The 18,111-nt window shown below is 32.3% G+C and overlaps 1 protein-coding gene across 1 annotated transcript; it reads left to right on the forward strand.

Moving 5' to 3' along the window:
- The first annotated feature begins 2,628 nt into the window (after positions 1–2,628).
- LOC132733579 (alpha-tocopherol transfer protein-like) lies at positions 2,629–17,210 on the forward strand. The gene is made up of 6 exons (XM_060720241.1): positions 2,629–2,865; positions 4,774–4,850; positions 14,487–14,603; positions 15,101–15,211; positions 15,470–15,571; positions 15,878–17,210. The coding sequence occupies exons 1-6, from the start codon at positions 2,727–2,729 to the stop codon at positions 15,992–15,994; spliced, it is 663 nt and encodes a 220-aa protein (XP_060576224.1). The 5' UTR covers positions 2,629–2,726; the 3' UTR covers positions 15,995–17,210.
- Positions 17,211–18,111: the final 901 nt, after the last annotated feature.

Here is an 18,111-nt window from a genome sequence, read left to right on the forward strand (position 1 = left end):
TTTCAGATGCTTGTATATTGGTTCATTTATTATGGGGTTTCATTTGCGACGACAAGAAAAGTGTTTGTTTTTTATTTTTGCCTATGATACAAAAGAGAAAGATTAGCAAAACATTCGGCAACCTGATAGCCTCGTATTTCTATTACTTAAGATATAACTAAAGGCTTTCGGTATTATTAATTCCATAAACACGTGACAGTATTCGTCTATGCTAAGATAATTTTATTCAGGCCGGGGTTTAAAATCAAGCAGTATTTAAGAAATAAAATTCGAAGACGCCGACAGGATAATCCGTGTATTGTTTGTTTTTTTAAATGTTTTTTTTATAATACTTAATCCTAATCTTGATTAAGATTTCAAATTTTAATTATACAGTGATTTTTTTCCAACTGCAGTCCGTCATAGGCTTTTTGCCATTGCTCTACAAAATCATTAAATTTTAAATTTGAATTAATTTAAATTAGATTTCCTACACTTAAAACGGAAAGATATGAAATCGATAATAACATATTGAAATTGAAAATCGTATTTTTGTGGGATTCATAACACGGTTTGTTTTAAGAGATATTTATTCTGGAAAATGATTTGAAATATTGCACACATTTGTTCCAGACCTATATCAGATGGTACATGCATCTCGAAAACAATTATGTCCAGTCCTTTTATCATACTCAAATTATCTCTGTCAAGTACCTTTAAGTTAGAAATGCAAAACATTATATTCTGTTAAGAATTTAAAGACTAAACGCAAAAAAGTTTTCATATTTTGTTTCTCGAGACTTTCTTGAAATGAACAAACCCTTTGTTATCTCATAAGACTTAACATGCTTATCTAAACACTTGAGCAGTTAGTTAGAGTGATCATTTATTAAGCGGTGTTTTTAATATCAAAGCTCATTTGTGTACAAGGACATACCGCTGTATGACACATAGAATTTTGTAGATTATGTGAAATAATTATACTATATACTATATCATACCTAAAATAGAGAAAATAAGAATTTCTAAATAAGTCCAAAACGTCAAAATTGAAAAGCTGCAGACTCGGTTTGATTGAACCGGTTCATGGACGGTACTATACAGTGCAAACTACCGTCCACGCCTCCATGCACCGGCTTTAGCAGAATTCAACAATTAAACATGAAAATGGCAAATTTTTGAATTTAGAAACATCCGCAGATGTGTTCTTTCGGCGGTTACCATGTCACCTTTAATGTGACACTTTCGTGTCATTCCATAAAAAGCGGCGTGTGGTCCCCAAGTACCTAGAATCTAGTAACGAGAAAACAATGGGCGGAATTAAATAATATGGAAATTTTGAAAGGGGATCAGAGGTTATGAAGCATGCATATCACTGATTACTAGTAAACGTCAAAAGACAAATTTAAAAAGCAGGCCACATATCCTAGGGGTGTTTTAACATTATTCAAGAAGGAATAATGAAACCATTCAACACTAGAAAAATGCCGGAAAGTAAAAACTTAAAGTACCACAAACACAACAATAATGTTGTGCCGAACGATCTTTAAAGATCGGAAATATAATATCTCTGATTGTATGTACGGGGCTTCTTTTTTCAGCTTCCACACTGCACAAACAACGCCGATGTGGCGATAAAATAAAGAAAAAAATCCTTAAAGAAAGTCCAAACCGGCAAAATTGAAAATGTTGCAGGCTTGGTAAAATTAAATGCTCTTTACCAACAAACAAACATAAGATTTTTAGATTTTTTTTATCTTTTTATTCAAATATTTATTCGTATCAAATGATTTTTGCCGGTAATACTTATCAAACTAAATGTTCTGAAAAACGATGTCTTCCTTTAGTTCGTGTAAAAGTTACGACTGACGGATGTATTATGGTTTTTATTGTATTAGCGTCTTTTTAATGGTTTTTTGATATGAATACCATCGCTTAAAGTCCAAATTTTACTTCAATATTTACAAACGGCTTAGAAATATAGAAGGGTGAAGGTGACAAAGCTGCTATTTCTGGCAGGAAGTCATTTATAAATTATCTAGTCTCATAAACATATATTAACCTATGGTGAAATGTTTTCTTTTGATGACACTTTGATACCTCCGAAAGAGCAAGTAACTCGAAAAGCAGCATTACTCTGCGATGAATGTATAACATTATGTCTGGACTTATCTCCCTTGCAATTATTTTGTTGAATGAAAGTAATACGCTATGTAATAAATTATCCTTTTCCCTGTCGTCATAATAAGTTAATCCAAGAAGAAATATAAACAATATACAAACATATTCCACTGTTTTCCCGACAAACAGTGCGGTAACAGGAGTGCAGGTAACTAATACATGCACTCAAGTGAAATCACTGTGCATTTATGGGTATACCATTTAACTCTGATACAATTTTTATTGAAAGGTCGCCAAACTATGATACAAATACTTTTATGATAATTATTGCATCTTTGGACAAAATACCTTAATCTTAACATTGTTCTTTCATAAAAATCCTGGCAATTCCTTTAATTCAGTCATTAAAACTATTTTTTTTTTAATTCAAATATCACGTTTATTTGGTTGAAGTTCCATGAAGTAGAAATAAGATGCAAACAAAATGTTATGAAATGATAATTTGGGACCGTGTCATTCTTTCAGAGTTGAAAATCCAAACAGATGATGCGTATCTCTTACGCTTTTTAAGAGCCTCCTGCTTTGACCACGAGGATGCATTTACTCTTATTCATAAATATTTCGAGATGAAAGCAGACGAGAGGAACAAACAATTGTTCAGCAACATGCGGCCGAGTTCCATTAAGCATGTGCTTGAAGCAGGTGTAACAGGAGAATATTTTCATCGTGATAAACTTGGCAGAAGAGTATTAGTTTTAAGACCAGGTCAGATAAATTTACTAAAATGAATACTTTTCATTACATTTAGTTTTTGTTGTCTTTGATTGTACGAGGGACGGTCAGAAAATATCCGGACTTTTCATGCTCCTCTCTTTCCACGTGCAGCTATATGCACACATTATATATTGGTGAAAACTACATGCAATCGCCAATAACGTGGTCAGTTCATTTTCAATGATTGTGTATACACAGTATTTTGCCCTCTGATATATGATAGGTGTTTCGTCTATCATGGACTCTTTGTTAAAGGAACAACGCTCTGCAATAAAGTTTCTGGTTGCAGAAGGTGAAAAGCCCTGCCACATTTTTAGAGGCTTAAAAAAGATTTTCTGATAAATGTGCATCACGTTCAACCTTCTACAACTGGGTTTTTTTTTCGTGAAGGCAGAACAAGTGTTTGTGACAAGCTTGGACTGGGCGGCCATCTGAGGCGGTGACCCCAACAATGGTAGCAAATGTTAAAGCTTTTCTCAACAAAAATCGTCGAGTAACTTTGGAGGAGGTAGCCAACAAGTATAGCATCGGTAAGGCATCGGCACACAAGATTTTACACGAACACCTAGGCATGAGCAAGGTAAGTGCCAGGTGGGTGTCTAGACAGCTGTCTGCAGATCAAAAGTCAACCAGAGTAACCAATGCAAAAGAACATTTCAGTCGTTTTAATCGTAAAGGAGATAAGTTTTTGAACTGCATTATCACTGGAGAGGAGATGTGATTTCATTATTCCGAACCTGAGACAAAAGCTCAGTCAAAGCAGTGGAAACGAGCTGGTTCCCCACCTCTTCAAAAGTTTAAGCTGTCTTCTTCGGCTGGCAAAGTCATGCTTGTTGCCTTTTAGGATTCACGAGGAATGATACTTACTCATTTCATGCCAAAAGGACAAACTGTCACCGCCAAGTACTATTCTGAAGTAATTCTGAAAAATCTCAGAGAAAAGCTGAAGCAAATGCGTTCCAGGTTAGCACAGAAAAAATGTCCTCCTTCTTCACGATAACGCCCCCTCCTATACCGCCGCAGCTACAGTGGAGGTTATCAACTCTTACAATGGCAATTGTTGTCTCACCCTCTATATAGCCCAGACCTCGCCCCCTGTGACTTTTATTTGTTTCCAGACCTGAAAAAATTGCTTGCTGGAAAAAAATATAAGACCAGGGCGGCTTTGATATCTACTGTTACACAGTACCTAAAACATAGGTCTACGTCATGGTCCACAGCGGGAATACAAAAGCTCCCGCGAAGATGGCAAAAGTGCGTAGACGTAGGTGGAGAATATTTTGAAAAAGAGTAGAAAGATTTTTTTTAAAATGTTGAATGGTTTTCGAGCCAAAACGAGTCAAAAGTCCGGATATTTTCTGACTTCCCCTCGTATTTCGACGCGTTCTTTCTGTCATCGCCTAGAAAGTTAAGCAGTAGATCTTATGGATGAAAAGTTATGTATCGAATATCTTGTCGTAATGAGTGTCCTACGGTATATGACTGTTATAAGTGAATATAACTTCACTCCACTCAGACAAGGACATTTTCAGATTCAATTGTATATTCAATGAATAAGAAATGTGCATTCTATACGAATATTGTTGTTTGTTAAAAGATGTCATTTGTTATTTAACTTATTTGAACATGTACATGAAACTATCATTGACATTAACCTTATTAACATATATGTATAAGTATGAAGTTATGTCAGGTTCCTTAGAAACACGCGTTGAAGACCCCAAATGCCTCATATTTGCGCTTTATAGTGTATATAAACGAGTATTCCAGTAGAAACACCATTCTTGTTTGTAGCTACCGAGTAAGTGTTTTTTCTATATAAATGATTATATGATAAATATGTATATCTCATGATAAGCGGTTTATTTTAATTGCTTTGATCGATATTATCTATTTCAGGGAAATGGGATACCAGTAAATTTTCTATTACAGACATTTTCAAAACTAACTTCATGACACTCTTCAAGTTTGTTGAGGTTAGAATAATACACTAAAAGAATTACTAAGATAAGAAACGTTATAATGTAACCATTGAAAGAATCAGATAAAAAAAACTATTATATACCTATAGAAATAACCAGATAAGAAACATTTTAATACATCTACTGTATAGAGTCTTGTTCATCTAATAGAATATATCATTGGGTTAGATAGAGGATAGGGAAGTCCCAACCCGAGGGTGATCGGTTCTATTGGGAACGAGCCTTGGCGAGCTCCCGATGGAACCGATTGCCCGAGGGTTGGGATTTCCTATCCTCTATCTAACCTAATGATTGATTATTTTGCTCACTCACCTGGACACAATAAATATCAGTGAAACTAGCTCTACTTGCTATGCCCTAGTTTTGAAAACCGGGACGGGGCTTAGGCGCCTGACGCACGTCCGCAAAAAAATCTACTGACCAAGTTTATGTGTGAAAAAATTCAATGAAAATAAATTCATATGAGATCCCTCATAAAAAAGCAAGGTTATCATGATAAAACACATCAATATTAAAGTCGGAAAGTGTCATAATATAAGTGTTTATAAGGAATTCAGTCCATACTTAAATGGTTGCCAAAAAGCGTTTACCGTTTGCAAAGATTTTTCTACTTATTCGGTTATTTTGGCCGAATATTCAATTAAAATATATCAAAATGAGATTCGTCATCAAGAAGCATCGTTATCATAACAGAAAACATGGATGTTCTTCAGGAAAAGTGTCATAATATCCGATTTTACGAAGAATTTTGCGATATTTTAAAGTGTGCTATTTTTAGTAACAGATCGATATTGAAAAGGGCGGACCTAGGTAGAGTAGGACTCATTGCAGTGTGAAAGTTAATATCAATCTATTTTGATTCCGTGGACAATTAAATAGATTAGCTCACATATTTTTAATACATTTTGAACTTTTGACGTTTCATTTTTGTTAAAATAGAAGTGAATCGCGTATGTGTAGGAAGACGTTTTTAGAAGTGCGGCACGTTGAGTGTGAGATAAGCCCATATGAGATTAGTCCAACTAATTGTACTGCGCGACGAGATATTGTGCTATTTTCGTGTCTGGGCAATATCTCGCCTCTACGTACAACCTAAAAAGTACCTTTTCTGTGGTGAAATTTGCGCCGGGATTTTGAGCGCAAGCTTTGGACCGTGTAAAATCGTATTAGAATTCATATTTGAATAAATTTTTTACGATACCTTTAAAGATTATTCATTTCTACATCAATTTCATGTTTTATTTGTGAAAATATTCCTAACATAAAGATTTTGATAGAAAAGTAAACACATGCACCATCAAAATAAAGACATCGCCGCTAATGTCACGTGACAAATACACTGTTGATAACTACACTGGTGTGTATGCGGTACTGCGTTACTGAGAAACGACGAAACACTCTTAGTAAAATATCAAGTTTAAAGTTATATTTAAGACATTTTTTTATGCAAAAATTAATAATTATGATAGGATGAAAATATTATTTTATTGGAGCAGATGCACAACTTATTCGTTATTGTCAGAGCGTTCTTAGAAATATGAGAATCATCATAGCTACTCAAACGGACTTCTCACTAAACCGTTTCTTGTTTTTTTTAAAAATATTTTGTTCAGCTTTCCAAGTAAATATAGGACATGGAACGTATTGGTATCTACAGATTTTTTTTCCACGATTATGATGAAAATAGGGATATGTTAAGAGCAGAAACATGAGGTTTATGATTATGTTTAAAGAGCAATGTACGTTTCCCTAGTGCCTTGGTGACTACGAAAAGATACCATTCTAAGGAATTTGACAGTCTGTTATTTATAATCAGGTTGATTAACTATTAAATGCAGGTTGATTAACTAGAGGAAAACTACTTAACGATACTTTCAATGTTCAAAATAATTTTTATCAATAATAAAACGAATAAATGTCAAACGCGGTTTGTTTATGCGGAAAAAAAAACACATTGGAATGTAAACTTCTTCTTTTTTTTCTTTTTTTTTTAATTTCTATCCACGCAAGTCCATAATTCTGGATAGTTTACTCCAAAAAGCTTTCTGAAGATGTTTTTAGAAAGAAAAACACACACATGTAAGTATGAAAATTGTTTTAAAATGACCGTGGTAGCAGAGAAAAAATACTCGGAAATTAATTTCATGAAACAGGTGCCTGCTTCATATTTTTGTTGTTGCTTTTTGGTTTGCAAAAGACTTTCATAATGTTGGTATACAGTAAAGATTTATTTAATACATTTCACTTTTCTGCCGTCTTAGAAATTATTTTCTTTTATAAAATACATGCATGGCGAAGTGCGATTTGAACAATCAACGCGGTTATTTAACAAAACGCTGCGCCGCTAATTTCTTTCACAGGCACTTGGTGTGTGGAGCTCAAAATGCCTTTAAAATCCAAAAAAAAATGTATATTTGTCAATCCCAGCACATGTACTGATCATATTTATAAAAAAAACTTAATATAAGCCGTTTTGATTTTTTTTATATTTCAACGTCTATAATAATACATAAGATAAAAATGTCTGCCGGAAAAAATCTGCACACCTACCGTCAAAAACACCATGTATTTTATTCTGTTTCCAATATTTTCACATAATCCTTTGTCCCATCGACACAGAAGATATAATTATTCACGATGATGGTCAATTTTAAACTTCAACGTCAATATAACAGGCAAAATAAACACCGAGATTATCGCCATTTTACTCCATTTACAAAATCTTTCGACAAATTCAAACGTGGCTCCCCAGCTTAAAGGCGTTTTGACCCCAAGTGTCTGTGATTTCTTTGATTCTTGTCCAATCTTATAAGATTTAAGGGTTATGCAACAAGTTTACTCATTTTAAACAATAATATGATACAGATTGTTACTGCCCTAAATATAAAAGGTGTTGCTTTGGAAATCGGTTAGAAATCACGGCGACTCTTCAGTTCTTTTTTTTTTTCAATATTTTTTTTTAGTTTTTGATATAGAACGAAAATTGAGATTTTAACCTTCTAGTAAATTTAGATAGAAAACCAGAAAATAGTTCCTAATAATTAAATGTCACACCTCAAAAGTTAAAAGTTGGCATATCTTGCGTAAATTCAGACCGTATTTGTAAGCCGGGAAACTGTACTGAGGAAACTCGGGACCGTAACACATTTAAATTCTTACCACCGTTTAAACAATTTTCATAAATGTATTATAGAAAGAAATTTAAGCATAAGATTATCGTCTTTAAAACAAATTATCAAGTATATTCATAATTATAAATTGAAAAATAAATGCATATTACTATCTAAAAATAACTTTTCTTTTCAATTTGAACCGTGTCAGCATGGAACATTGTTTAACTGATTCCGGAAAGGAATCACGGCTCCAATTTAAATACTTATCTATAAATCAAATTTATTTATGTAAAACTTAATCTTATAAATTTTAAATTGACACAAAGAAATTAAGTAAGGAAGAAACAGGACTGCGCATCAATTATAAATAGTGTCAACATTTCCGAAGTGTATATTGGCCAGCGTACATTGGTCGTATATTGGTCGGCGTTGTGGAATAGTTGACACATTTTAAAAATAAATATTCGATTGAATATATTTTCTTTACAGGGACAAAAACTTTTCTGGAACATCGCTTAAACAACACCCAATAGCCAAGCCAATACGGCATGCTATGATTACACGGATAAATGGTACATGTACACATGTTCTTTCGGATACAGACAAACGAAAAATAGGCGCTCGGAGTAACGAGTTTTACTTTTCTGAAAACTGTTGAGGAATGAAAAAATAACGCAATAATTTACCATTTGAATTCAAAATACTTTCATAGCGTAATGAACGTTTTGAAAACAAAACTTTACTAGGCAAGGAGTTGCTTTTTTTAATACGCAGCAAGTTGTGACTAACATAATTATACCACGGATTTTTATTACATAAATCCGTGATTATACTAACAGATGATACTACAAAGTGGTGACAATAGACATTTTAATGAAATACAGTATTTGTTTATCCTTTAATAAACATGTTTATTAAAAAGAGGACTAAATTAAAAGTTTCCCCGCATCATTTTAATGATTTCACTTCACTTCAGTGTTGTTATATTTTCTGGTCCTTCGGGATCATTGATGCCAGCACTATTAAGTGTTGAGAATTGAGTAACGCTCAAGCCGGTGCTAGGGGGCGTGAGGGATGTTGCACATTTCCATTATCCCTCATGTACAGACTCAATCAAACCGAGTCTGCAATTCTCTTGTAATTTTGTTGTGATTAATGCTTGCGAGGGATCACTTTATTTCCAGATTTTTTTTTCAATCAATTAGAAAAAAAATTAAAGATTATTTCCTGGCGATTTATTTTAATGTAGCAATAAATAAGATTAATAATAACAACATTAAAAAATAATAATTAACATTGTTTAATAGTTTTTCATATTTTTTAGCCACGCAAAAAAAAAATAGAAAACAACACGCACGGTACCGAACAATATCGATATTTAGCGTACACGTTACATTACTGTAGCAACATCACAATATGGCGGCGTTGGTACACAAATGAGACGGTGAAATGAAACTAACGTGGTTTACTTTCTTCTAGGTTGATAGTCTGGCACTTTTTGTGCTGTTAATTCCTTAAAATTGTATTGTTGAATAAATTCTTAGTTTAAATTGTCTGCATTTTCACATTGACATCGAAATTCACGTTTCACCACAGAAAGGTCTCCTTTTGGTTTTGACGTTAAAGCGAGATTCTGCCCAGAACGAAAATATCTCAGAATCAAGCTTTGGCACGTCAATATATTTTGACTAATGTGAGATAAGATTTTCCAACACCGCTATTTTAGTAACATTTACGGATTTTTCTATCTGGTTAGTAAAAAAAAATCACTTGATCTAGGAAAGACTGAATGCCTTATTTTTGGAGAGTTTAAAATTGTTTGCAATGGACATACTATTGAATCCACAAGTTCTGTCAAATATCTAGGTTTAAATATTGATGATTCTTTGTCAGGTGAATCTATTATTAATAGTATTCTTACAAAGGTGAATTCACGTTGTAAGTTTTTGTATAGGCAAGCAAATGTTTACGATTTTAGGACTAGAAAATATCTATGCTCAGTATTAATACAATGTCACCTTGATTATGCATGTTCTTCTCGGTACCCGAGTCTGAACAAGTGTTTTTAAAGTAAGCTTCAAATTTGTCAAAATAAAATTGTAAGGTTTATACACGGTATGGGACCTAGAGATTATGGAGGGCGATCGTTGCCAAAATTCCAGACATGTAATGTGTTCCTTTTGAAAACTACTTTTGAAAATGCGAACATGTATGTCTAGCATTTTTGATTGCATTCGTGCACAGCAAATGATATGCCTCTTAATCCAATCTTTTAATTGAAGGCACCCGCATTTAAATAACATGTTTACATGTAAATCTTAACAACTGACCTAACACACATTTACAAGTTCGTATCTACCATTGCATATAATACATAAGCATGTTTACACACTTGTAGATATTTATCTGTACCTGAAAAACACAAATGAAATGTAAAATTTGAATGCAGAAAATATAATTTAATAAAACGTGTTTCCAGTCGTAGAACTACAACAGTACATTTACACAGTTAAATGTTTAAAATGACAAAAGTAGATTCACAAAGTTAAACGATTTTAAGTCATGCATGACGCCCCGCCCCTCTCTGAGTATTTACGATCTTCTATCACGGAAATGTACGGACAGGTATAATACCCGTCGCCTCTCTCCTATTTCTCAATAAAGTGAAGGAAAACTCGGCGTCTCCATTCTAACTTTTTTTTATTTCTATAAAAAGTCCAATATTATTGGTATCAAATGAAAGATTACTCCATAAGCTTTCTATGAGTGCCTCGGAAATAATAATGAATTAAATAGATGTATTGAATATTTTGTTTTTTTTTACTCTGAAAATAACACTCTCGAATTGGCAAGAAAAACACGGCGTTCCCTCCAAACTTTTTTTTTATTTCGTAATATATTTTGATAATTTTGGATTGAAATAAAAGTGTGCTTAATACGATTTATGATATATAATTATATAATGCCTCAAAATAAAAAATGAATTAAATCAAAATGAATTAACTTTTCGTTAAAAAGTTTATCATGTTACTTTCTGTAAAATAGAGAAAATAAGAATCCCTAAAGAACGCTCAAAACGACAAAATTGAGAATGTTGCAGGCCCGGTTGATTGAGCCTGCTCACGGACGGTAATGGAAAGAGCAAGTTATCGTCCACGCCCCCTAGCACCGGCTTAAGCAAAATTCAACATGAACTGGTACAATTTGAATTTTAAAACATCCGCAGATGTGTTAATATGGCGATTTTCATGGAACCTTCAATTTGACACTTAAGTGCCATACCATGAAAAACGGCATATGATCCCCAAGTAAAAAAAAACAAAACTCACTCTGAAATTCAGTAAGAGAAACATGGCGCCCCCTACTTACTTTTTTATTTCTTGGTCAATTTTGATAACTTTAGAATATGATAAACAAGATCATCAAGGAAAGGCGGCGTTGATAATTTTAGACTCAAGTAAAAAATTCTGGAAACAAAGTGATCCCTCGGAAGCATTAATCACAACAAAATTACATAAGCATTGCAGACTCGGTTTGATTGAGTCTGTACATGAGAGATAATGAATAAGTGCAACATCCCTCACGGCCCCTAGCACCGGATTGAGCGGTACTCAATTCTCAACACTTAATAGTGCTTAAGAATCCTTAATGAACTTCCTAGTGATAACTTAAAAATGAAAATTAATTACGTAGAAGTATAAAAAAAATTGTTTCTAACTTATCGTTGTTTATTTTTTTTTCTCTTAAATCCACACTCATATATTCGGAAAAAAATAACGTCGCTTCCTTTAGATACTTTATTCAAAAAGGAAAATGAATATTGAATGAAGTTAAGACCATAAGTTTTGAACAAGTATATTAAAAATCTGGAAACAAAGTGATCCCTCGGAAGCATTAATCACAACAAAATTACATAAGAATTGCAGCTTTGGTTTGATTGAGTCTGCACATGAGGGATAATGAACAAGTGCAACATGCCTCACGCCCCTTAGCACCGGCTTGAACGGTACTCAATTCTCAACACTTAATAGCGCTGGCATCAATGGTCCCGAAAGACCAGAACAATATAACAACACTGAAGTGAAGTACGGGGCAACTTTTTACAGCTGCCACACGGCACTTGACACCTGCTGTTGTGAAGTATAAAATTCTGGAAACAAAGTGATCCATCGGAAGCATTAATCACTACAAAAATACATAAGAATTGCAGACTCGGTTTGATTGAGTCTGTACATGAGGGATAATGAACAAGTGCAAAAAGTTTTTATTCATACTGAAAATACCTTATTAAAGATTGTACATATGTGCTACGGATAAATATTTTCTTGATTTCGGAAAGGAAATCTCGGTGGCCGCTTTAAAATATACTTGCATAGTTTTTGTTGAAAATGAAATTTGTGCCAATACATTTTTCAATGATACCAATAAGAATATTGGATAGTTTTTTACATTATCAATAAAATTACTCCCTTGAAGTTGGTCATTGTTTCCCCTAAAAATTTCCAAATCGCCGATGTTTCTCAGGAATATATGATAAACAAGATCAACAAGGAAAGGCGGCGCTCAATGAACCTAACCCCACATGACCCAGCAACAAGAACAAGTGGCAAGAAGCCCAGGCGGACCCAAAACAAAACACAGGACAGGGCACTAGGCAGAGCACGGACAGGCTAATCACTAAAATTATAAATAATTTGTAACTGATAAAAACACGATGTTTAGTAATAAGGTAATGCATAAGTTATCTTCATCATAAATGGTAAAATCAGCAATTTTCAAGTGATGTTGCTAGTGACAAAACTTTTGTAACAAATGTTACATATATATGTTATGAAAAAAAATGCCGTATGTTGTCCTTCAGTTTATTTAAAAATATGAGAGAGGCGCCGTTTTATACCTGTCCGCAATAGAAGATCGTAAATACTCCGAGAGGGTCGGGGCGTTATGCTTGACTTAAAATCGTTTAACTTTGTGAATCTACTTTTGTCATTTGAAACATGTTACTGTGTTAACGTACTCCTGTAGTTCTACAACTGGTAACACGTTTTCTTACGCTCTATTTTCCGTATTCGAGTTTTACGTTTCATTTGTATATTTCAGATCTATAAGTTTGCAAACATGCATATATATTGCATGCAATGGAAGATACGAACTTGTAAATTTGTTGTCGTTTTAGACGTTAGGTCAGTTGTTACGATATATATGTAAACTTGTTATATGAAGGCGGTAACCTTCAATTAAAAGATTGAATTAAGAGGTATACAATAAAAATGGTAGGCATACAAGTTCGCATTTTCAAAAGTCATTTTAAAAAGGAACACTTTACATGTCTGGAATTTTGGCAACGAACGCCCTCCATAAGAGATAGTGTCAATAATGTTATTCTTGCTGATATTTCTTTATTAAATTTAGAAAACAGAATGAGCAATTACGTCTTAATCATGTTTTTAAAATTGTTAATAACCAGTGCCCTTCATATATGAAAGAAAATTTTGTACCTGTTCGAGACATTCATTCTTATGCAACTCGGGCGAATCAGTACAATAGTAGGGTCCCAAAAAGTTATGGGAAAGAAAATGTAACTTTTTTTTTAAAAAGCAATTAATGATTGGAATTCCTTGCCTACATGCATTAAAACAATACATAAGATAGGAGATTACAAAAGCTCACTGAAGGCCCATTTACTATAACAGTTAGGAAATCATAATTAAATTCACTAGTATAACTAGATATTGATCTTCATTTTTATTGTTTTCCTTTTAGCAAAGTTAAAGGAAACATTAAAGTTTAATATTTTATTTATATGACATCTTCCAGTTTCCAAAGTTTTTGTTTTTTCAAGTTTCTTGTTTTTATATTGTATATTCTAGTAACTATATATCCAAGGACCCCATTGGAAATAAGCCTGCGGCTTTTCATGGGCAATCCGAGGTTACTGCACACTACTCTATACATGCTTCCACTTACGTCGCCACATTATATTTAACTGGTAAATTGATATCTAGTAAAAGGAAAGAAAGAGTTTTAGATTTTGTTCTTTATTATTATATTTTATTATTTCATGAGCCTCCTGTGATATTTATGTTTGACAAACTTCCGAAATATTTTTTTTACAATTGTGTCATCAGTTTTATATAAAATGCTTGAGTGTTTCTATTATGTATATGTGTGTTTTAACCTGAATAAATATCTATCATCTATCTATAGAAAGAATCACATGTTATAAAGAAATGTTTAATACATTTACATAAAGAACCAGGAAAGAAAAGTTTTAATACATCATTAGAAGAAGCCAGATAATATTTTTTTAAAAGTTATGAAAAGCATTTAGTATGTTGCATAAACAGAAATGCAGGCGATCTGCTTTATTTCGAAAAAGGTAATTTTTAAAATATATTAAATGTTCACATAAAATGTTATTGTTTGTGTGCTTGTTTGTGTCTGTTTGATTTCCATATACTAACATTTTGATTTTATCCTTCATAATATTTATTATGAGAATTATTTATACCTATAGGAAGAAGAGACGCAGATAAAAGGTGTTGTCACGCTTTTTGACATGAATGGTGTAGGATTTGGTCAGATGACTCATCTGTCTCCATTCTTTGCAAAACGTATCACGGCTTTATTACAAGTATGTATAAAATATTTCACATGTCATAAACCAACATTAACAAAGAATCTTATTTTTTACACTATTTCTCTTACATTAAAAGTCAGAAAACATTATATGAGTTAAAAGCTAGGATATGTGACATAATCTTTACAATGCAACTACTTTGTTTGTTTTGGGTTTACAGTACATTTACAAATTACTGGCCATACCGCCCTTACAAGTTTACAATGCAACACTCGAGCACAAAGTATTACTATTGATGACTTTCTTATTATTAGCATTATTTTGATAACCAAATAGGTTCAATCACGACACTGACATCAAAATAAGTATTTTTAATCATTTAAAGAGATATTTCTTGATAACCTATCACCAGAACTGTATTGGAATAACTAAGAACGCAAACTTTTAATCAGACGATGAAAAGTTGTTGTTGTTTTTTTTCTTTTGACACACATCAGATATTATCTGTATATTAGAATATGTACAGTCAATATTTTTTTGACTATTTTCAGGAGAGTTTTCCAATGAGATTGAAAGCTATGCACTTCGTTAACGAGCCTGCAGTTTTTGATTATTTATTTGCTATTCTCAAACAGTTTATGAGCAAAGAAACGATTGATAAGGTTAGTGATGTAGTTTATCTTTTGAATTTAGATGACATTCTTAAAAACTACCCTTGAATAAATCAGCAGATTTTTTAACATTTAACAGTATTGTATCTTAAAACACATATAAATAATTTTATAAATAAATAAATAAAACGTGTTTGAGAAAAAATATATTCTATTGTTGTTTTTTTTTCAAGTAGTAAAAAAAAACTGATAAGGATATCATTATAATATTATTTTATATTTATTAGAGATACATTTTTTTAATTTTAGATAAAGGTACATGGACACAACCTGGAAGAATTAGCTGAATATTTTGATGTAGAACTTTTACCAGAGGAATACGGAGGGAAAGGCCAAAAGTACTCCAATGAGGTATTTACCACAGTGACTGTAAATTTAATAATAGTATTGTACCAATAAAAATACTACGTATGATGATACATATTTCGTATAGTGTTTAAAATGCTACTTTTGGTGTTGATTTGGTGTTTCATTCATTATTTGACAACTTTGATGAATTAATAGCCTCATAGTTAAAATTGTTTTTGATATTAAGTTTTGTAATTATGAATCTTTCTTTTATTTTATGTACGATTGTCTTTTAATCTCTTTTATATTAAATCATGTGTTGATATTTAGCTCTTGATATAACGAAATTACTGATCAATTTCTTTACAGCGATGGATGAAGACTCTTTTGGCTTGTGACGCGGAGTTTGATGCTGAAGCACAAAATAGCCTTGTTAAGGTTCCTGCAAAAGATGCTACCGGAACATACAGGAAAATAGATTCTTAGATTGTCACTTAGCATATGAACTATACCTTAAAATTCAATTAACTATTATAAAGAACATTTCTTCAAAGAATATTTGATTTACGTTATTCATAGTGCGTATTTTTGTCATTGGTATTGGTATTGTGTATCTTCGTTGAATATCATGTAGTTAAGCAAGTAGTTTCTACTTAATAGGCTCTGTGAAAAATGGGGTTTTCAAGCTTATCCGGGGTGAGAAACAAACTTTAACAATTTCGAAAATCGAATAATTTTAATGAAGTTGACTTATTAATTGTGAACGGTCGTGCACTTTGAAGCTATGGATACAAAAGACCGGTGGGGACATTTCAACTTCATGAACTTATGATTCCAACTTCATGAATTTAAAATTCCAACCTCTTGAAGTCACGATTTCAACTTCACAAATTTACTTTTTGAACATATTATATTCAAAAGTAATTTGTGTTTCTTCTATTAGGCAGACGATTTATTTAAGAAAACTTTAGCTTAAATATTGAAGTTATTTTATTCTTACAAAAGATTCATATTTTCCTAAGCGAATTATGTTAAAAGGGAGTTAAGGTAATTTTACATTTTAACAATTTCCATTTCTAAAATGTAATTATTCAAAGTTGTGGAGGACGTTAATCTAGAACACTTTTTTCCTTCTTTGTCTTTATAAAGAAGCCATCTTGGATTTTGATTTTGGGAGCAGTCAATATTCAAGAGGATATGGTTGTCAGGAGAGGTCATTTTTTTTATCATAAATCATATTTTAATTTACAATTACTTTACTGGATCAATCCTATAGCTTTTTATTAATCTCGTACCACTGTAGTATATGATATGTAAAACAATGACGTTATAGTAGTAATAAAAGACAACAAACTAATAAATTATTCATATTTTATTATCAAAACATTGACATTTTGATAACAGTAATGATACAATAACTCTTCAATAGCCATATGGAAAAGACACATAACCATCTCTTACTCTCATATCACAAATTTACTTTAAATAGACAAAGAAGGAAAAAAGTGGTCTAGATTGACGTCCTCCGCTACTATTCAAGCGCCAGCCCCGACTTCGATTATAGAGATCCTTTTTGTAAATACAAGCATGATCGTATATTGAAAATCGAGATATTTTTGTCGTGTTCTCAGATTTTACAGATGTTCAAAGATGATTGTTAAGGGCTTACCTAGATAAATTTAGTTAATTTAAAACATGAAAATTAGTATGTTATTGTTTTTGTTTAGTTTACTTAAAATACCATAACGTTTTTTAATTTAGTCAGATAAAAGCATAAACTATGTAGACTTAAAATTTGTACCTGGTAAACAAGTCTTGCATAGTCCTATTTATGTATAAGTGCTTAATAAGCATTTGTTTGTAATCATAATTTTTCTGCATGTGTCTGATTGTAAAGCATTAAAGAAGACGTCTATGATCTTGCATTTATCTGTGCCTACATAAATATCATAATTTATTACATAGTGAAGCGGCCTAGGTTAATAGAGCACAATATTTATAAACAGACAAAACAATTATAAAAGAGCAATTCACACGGAATGCAACAATATAAAGGTAAATGATTGTTTAAGCATGGGTTTAGCTTGGAAAAAACATTTGCCGAGATTAGGATAACATCTATTGATATGTTATGTTTAAAACAAAATAAATAACCTGTTGATGTGTTGTACTTCTCTATGTATCTATTATTTTGATGTTATAAATTAGTTAGTTTGGCGTAAAGTTCGACTATTTATATATGTACAATCATAATTCGGAAAATGTCAGGATGGTGCTGTTTGTTTAAGGCTTATTTAAACTACTAAGCTAGCGAACTCAAAGTTTATGGATTATCCTATCTCGTGTTTTTATTAAAGAAAAAATCTAGTGTCTGTCAGTCTGCTGATGTTTGTACTTAAGTGTTTGTCACTTTATATGTAAAATGTAGGAGATTATTTCACATTTCAACACAGATCGGTCATCTGAAAATATCAACTAGAGAACGCCTGGACAGCATGATTTATTCACTTGCAAAGCATAGTCGGATAAAAGTACGCTTGATTATGTTATATGACAATAAATTCATAAAATATGTTTTCAATCTATCATAAACTCAATACGCT

This window comes from Ruditapes philippinarum, unplaced genomic scaffold (assembly GCF_026571515.1).
Source record: "Ruditapes philippinarum isolate M1 unplaced genomic scaffold, ASM2657151v2 ctg5586_1_1_1_1, whole genome shotgun sequence".
In the NCBI taxonomy this organism is placed as follows: Eukaryota; Metazoa; Mollusca; class Bivalvia; order Venerida; family Veneridae; genus Ruditapes; species Ruditapes philippinarum.

What these genes read in the sequence shown, in the direction of transcription:
- LOC132733579 (XM_060720241.1), top strand. Translation starts at nt 2,727, where the DNA reads ATGAAAGCAGACGAGAGGAACAAACAATTGTTCAGCAACATGCGGCCG. An exon ending in CACTCTTCAAGTTTGTTGAG is followed by an intron (nt 4,851 to 14,486) that starts GTTAGAATAATA and finishes TTATACCTATAG; the next exon opens with GAAGAAGAGACGCAGATAAA. An exon ending in GCCAAAAGTACTCCAATGAG is followed by an intron (nt 15,572 to 15,877) that starts GTATTTACCACA and finishes ATTTCTTTACAG; the next exon opens with CGATGGATGAAGACTCTTTT.